The sequence below is a fragment of the Callionymus lyra genome, chromosome 7 (assembly GCF_982586985.1).
Source record: "Callionymus lyra chromosome 7, fCalLyr1.hap1.1, whole genome shotgun sequence".
Lineage (NCBI taxonomy): Eukaryota > Metazoa > Chordata > Actinopteri > Syngnathiformes > Callionymidae > Callionymus > Callionymus lyra.
The window spans coordinates 11401893-11407084 of record NC_141824.1 but is presented as its reverse complement, the minus strand read 5'-3'; the positions used below and the strand labels follow the sequence as shown (position 1 = coordinate 11407084).

General features: G+C 37.0%; 1 protein-coding gene across 1 annotated transcript; it reads left to right on the top strand.

The window, feature by feature from the left end:
* The first annotated feature begins 215 nt into the window (after window positions 1–215).
* Window positions 216–4505, top strand: dmac2 (distal membrane arm assembly component 2). Its single transcript, XM_087795749.1, has 6 exons — window positions 216–257; window positions 1324–1514; window positions 2278–2358; window positions 3568–3707; window positions 3770–3935; window positions 4007–4505. Exons 1-6 carry the CDS (start codon window positions 240–242, stop codon window positions 4155–4157), a joined length of 747 nt encoding a protein of 248 aa, XP_087651875.1. The 5' UTR covers window positions 216–239; the 3' UTR covers window positions 4158–4505.
* Window positions 4506–5192: the final 687 nt, after the last annotated feature.

The following is a 5192-nucleotide window of genomic DNA, read 5'->3' as shown; positions in this document are numbered from 1 at the left end:
CTTAGAAAACTAAATAATTCTGACCGATCCAACTATCAAATGTAGCAAAATACAGATAAATGTGAATCGTAAATATTTAATATAATAAAAACAATTGAGTATTAAAATAAATCTGGTTTACCTTCCGCGGATTTTTTCATTCTACGCTTTTGTGTTGTGGGGACATCTAGTGGTCAATATTTCAAATGGCAGTTTTATTTAATTTGTGACGTCAGTTCCGGAAGCAGGAAGCGAGAAACATGTCGCTTCCCTTGATAGTAAGTCACCCTTGTCTTGTTTGTGTAGATTCTCATCTTTATAACTTGTGTTTATTCTTACAACGATGACGTGTAAACGACGTGTGATTGTGTTTTTAGTATCTTTGTTGTTTTGACATGAACAGCGATCGATTTATACCTTTTGATAAAAATTACAGTTGATTTGTTTATATTCGGTTTATATTAAGTTGTAATTTAATGCATATTTTACTTACTTATCCAAATCATGTTATGCTCTGAAATCTTTTTTTGTATTAGTCTTGGATTTCATTTATGTAATATAAGGCGATATTTCAATTACATTTTTCACTTTGGATAGTTATGAGTGTCTTTAGTTTAGCATATAATAAACTCTATAGATAAACAGTGATGTTACAACATCTGCACAGCAACGTGCTGGCCATAAAAATTTGAATAACGTAAATAATATGGGTTTTTTTGAGGTTGAAAAAACGAACCATCGCAACTATCTTAAGAAAACAGAAGAACACACATATTTTAGATCATCTTCTGATGTTTGTTTGTTAAATAAAACTATTCAATCTGACAAAAAATGTTAAATTATACTCTTGGGTTTATTGATTTGATCATTTATACATTGAACAAAATAGTAACTACATGAATTTTGTTCCATTTGATTCAAATATGTGCACGATGGTTGGATTATTCACCCGAGCTGCAGGAAGGCGAGATTCTACCGCTCCTTTTTTTTCCCACCGTGGTCAGGCTATTTAATTTAAAAATAAAATAGTGTTATTAGTGTTTATAAATCCTCTCACTTCTGTGTTTCTGCAGTGTCTGCACTTGTACACATATGTATTGTTGTTGATATATTTATCATTAGTTTATTATATATTATATCATATTGTGTTGTTTTTTATTTCTTTTATTAGTGTTCTTTTTGTGTAACAACTCAAATATCCCCAAAGTGGGAAAAATAAATGTATATCTAATCTTACCATTAATAATAGAATCTATGTGGAGGACTTTAGCCAAGATTTTCAAAAGAATCATTTGTACGGAGAAAATACCAATTCTGTGTTTTCCCTCTTCTTTGTCTCCTCAGTCTCTGCAGAGATGCTTACGGCAGGCGGGTCACTTCCTGGTCGCCCGGCGACTGTATGGTTCGACTCCCGCCGCGACGTCTTTTCTCTACGACAAACTCCTCACCTTACTGTCGGGGAACTTTGGTGAAGTCGGGTTTATCTCAGACTGGAAGTCTAAAAGAAGACTCAAATGGCTTCGAGCTAAGAACGAGTAAGAGTCGTTAGCTGGACGAAGATGTTCTTGTTCAATTAGACCAGCAGAGTCAAAGAGAATCGCTCACTTGTTAGATCGCTTAAAAGAAAAGTATACTCCTTGACTCTCTATTTTGGTTTTTATTCAGCATAATCTGCCTTTATGAGGCCATTGGAACGAACTGAATAAATGGAGTTACTAGGTTCACACACAAACTGATGGATTTCCTTCCCTGAAATTCCAAACTGACGATACAAGAACTGATGGAGTCATGTTGTGAGAGAGTAGTTCAGGATGGTAAGGAGTCAATAACCCATTTGACAATCTTGAGATGAGCGAGACCTTTTGACATATTTAAGATATTGGTCTGAAACAAGGCCTTATGTGTGTCACCATCAAAACTCGCAATTACGCAAAATTGAATCCCTTTATTTATAGCTCCCCCCTGTGTCTGAATGGTGTAACAGCAACATTGTGGCTCCTCCATTCCACAGTTGTAAAATACCGCACTTTCTCCGGTTAGGTTTATTTCCCATTTTATCTTCTGTTCAGTACTTTATATCTAAAGATGTTTGGTGGTCATGTGACACTTACAGACTCTCTAGGTGGGTCATCCAGACAAAGTTTCTAGTGAAGATCATCGTTAAAATAATTGCAATAAAGTTCGACTGAGTCACGATGAATGTTCAAAATTAATGAGAACATAAAATATGAAAGTGTCAAACTGTAATATGTATTTTTTGTTGGACGGCATCTCTGACACTGCTTCTGTGTTTGATAGATCCTCGGTGAACAAAACGGAAATTAACGATCGGCGACTTTCATCGTGCCATCTGGTCTTGAATCTGAAAGGAGGATTTCGGTAAGTTATACATTAAGTAAAATGTCTATTTTTTTCAAGATAAGAGCTCAAGGCTTTTACACAAAGGCTGGTCCTAATGTCTTAATACAGTCTTCAGTCGTCCTCCTAAACTAATGTGAAATCCAACTCTCCTGACTCACGTGTCTCAAACGTTGAAGTCTTTCTCTCCAACACGCAGTAAGTCCCTCATCATGACCATGTTTTGAACTTATTACTTTATAAAGTTGCTCTGAAATCTGGGCGAACGAGAGGTTACGAGAGTCCATTATGACGTAATAATGGCTTCACTCCTCCTCCAGCCAGCTGTAATCACGCCCCGCTTTGTTTATACAACGAGTCTCTTGGAGGTGGAGACTTCTGGGATTGATGACGTGCAGTGACATACAACGTGTTTTCAGTGGGCGGGGCTTAATCACAATTTCTAATATAAATATTTCCATTAGAGCAGGGGTAGGGAACCTGGTCCAGAAAGAGCCGCAGTGGGTGCAGGTTTTCGTTCCAACCATTCAAGAGGACACATTTTATCCAATCAGGTGTCTTAGGAGTGTAATCAGTTGATTGTCAGTCTGGTGTTGCTTGTTCAGCTGAAACCTCATTGGTTAAACTGTACATGCTTGATCGGTTGGAACAAAAACCTGCACCCACTGCGGCTCTTTCTGGACCAGGTTCCCTACCCCTGCATTAGAGGATAGTTTTGTACAAACAGACGCATACTAAGATACACTCAAATTAACACATTAGTTTAACTTAATTATAAGTATATTACACAATCAGAAATTAAAGGTGAGTATTTGCAAGAATCCGGCGATACGATGCATATCACGATACAGGGGCAATGATCTACGATTAATGTGATACTGTAGTAACAAGTATATATGTGTAATATTGTCGAGTACTTGACTCTTGTGTTGCAGAATTTACAGACCACATGACTCTTGACAAAGTTGTAACTGCTTTTTTTTTCTTTTTTTTTTTTAAACCAAAATATGTCCAAACATCAGCTGTCGGAATCAACTGTATCCTCTCATCCTCAGTCACCACATGACTCTTGAAAAAAGTCATTGTTTATGTTTTAAAGAGAATTAATAAAAGGAAAATCTCACATCTCTAATTATAAAGTATTGAACATTTTAAAGATGAATGTATTATTTGAACAATATTATGTATAAAAACAATCTTGTTTAGAACTTGGTTTTCTTCTCCTCTCAGGTTTGCTGGTCAGACAGAATGGTTCCATACAGACAGTGATGGCGAATATGAACTGGATTTTCTGAATTTCAAACACACACCGATGGAGGAGCTTGACCTGAGCGACACCGTCATCAACTACGAGGGACTGTTGAACATCGGTAACATCCACACTTTCTTTAGTCCTTCGACCTCTTTCACCGACAATGATGTCCCTCGTCAGGAATGGATCAACCGTGTCTGCGGCGACTCTCCTTACGAGGATGTACAGAAGTAGACGACTGGTGCCTGGCTGGGCTTCATGTGTTCCAGGACTCTCTGAAAGAGCTGGACATCTCACAATGTCCCAGAATCACCACGGGCGGTCTGGCTGCTCTGAGGAATCTCAAGTAATGTTGATTTTAAAAATCATTGGTTTTATTATTGATTATGACTTGAATCCGTTGTGTTTTCGTTACAGAGGGCTGGAACATCTGAACATGTCGTCTCTGGCTGGGATTTCAAATCCAGGCTTGATGATCATCCTGTTGGAGGAGATGTTACCGAACTGCCAGATAACTGCAACGGGCTACAAACATGTGAAACCAGTGGCAGAGAAGCAGCAACTCTAGAGAGACGAGGAAGAATATCAGGGGAATATCTCGGACCCGCTTCTGATGATGGATCCTGGTCCGGATCCCTTGTTGCGACAGTTAATGAGCGAGTCTGCTGTCCTGAAATATACCCATCAGTTGGCGATATGAGGAAATCAGGCAGTAATCTAAGGGTTAATGGTGAGAATTCCACATACCCTGAATGAGGTTTGAAAGATTCATTTATTTATAGGCCAGTGTGACTTTTAACTTTTCACTCACGACACATGTAGGATAAATAATTGGTTATGCTTAAGAAGTTGACACACATTTCTGTTTTTCTTTAAAACTGTCCTCCTGCGCTGAATAAATGTATCATGAACTGTATCTGGAGTGTGTATATTTAGTTATGACCATCTGTACAAAACCTAGTGATGAAGGTTTTAAAAGGTATTAGCTTGTGATAAGCATGTAAATGTGACATTTTAACGAAGATAAGACATTTATTTATTTGTTCTTCTGTGGGGAAATTGGGTTGTTACGGCAGCAACTTCACAAATTGAACATAAATACTTATAAGATTGAACATACACAAATATATAACAACAAATATAATATACAAACATAGTTAAAAAAATAATGTGATAATAATAGCGTAACAATCCTAAATAATAATACATAATGACGATATAACTTGTCGTGTAAAACAGCACAACAATACAAATACACGAATATGGGAACTTTTTACAATTGAAAACAACAATTGTTTTTGTTTCACTTCTTTAATACTTGTTTATTTCTGCTAAAGCACCTTTTAAAATGAAAGTTTCAGTTTCCCACAAGAGCAGAAATATGAACCAACATTGTTTTACAACATTGTAATTGATCTTTTGCTAACAATAATTTAAGATCAATAAATCATCTGGCTGCATGTTATTTCTGGGAGAAGGACATTGATATCAGGAGTGTTTCAACTCCATAGATACAAGTTTCGCAAAGATGCCGTTTAGTCCGAACTAGGAACCTTTTCCCGTTAGATTCCGTTCGAACCCGGAACATGTAATTGACGGACAT

Coding starts and splice junctions, on each gene's coding strand:
- dmac2 (XM_087795749.1), top strand. Junction 3,708..3,769: donor CGAGGGACTGTTGAACATCG/GTAACATCCACA, acceptor GTCCCTCGTCAG/GAATGGATCAACCGTGTCTG. Junction 3,936..4,006: donor GCTGCTCTGAGGAATCTCAA/GTAATGTTGATT, acceptor TTTTCGTTACAG/AGGGCTGGAACATCTGAACA.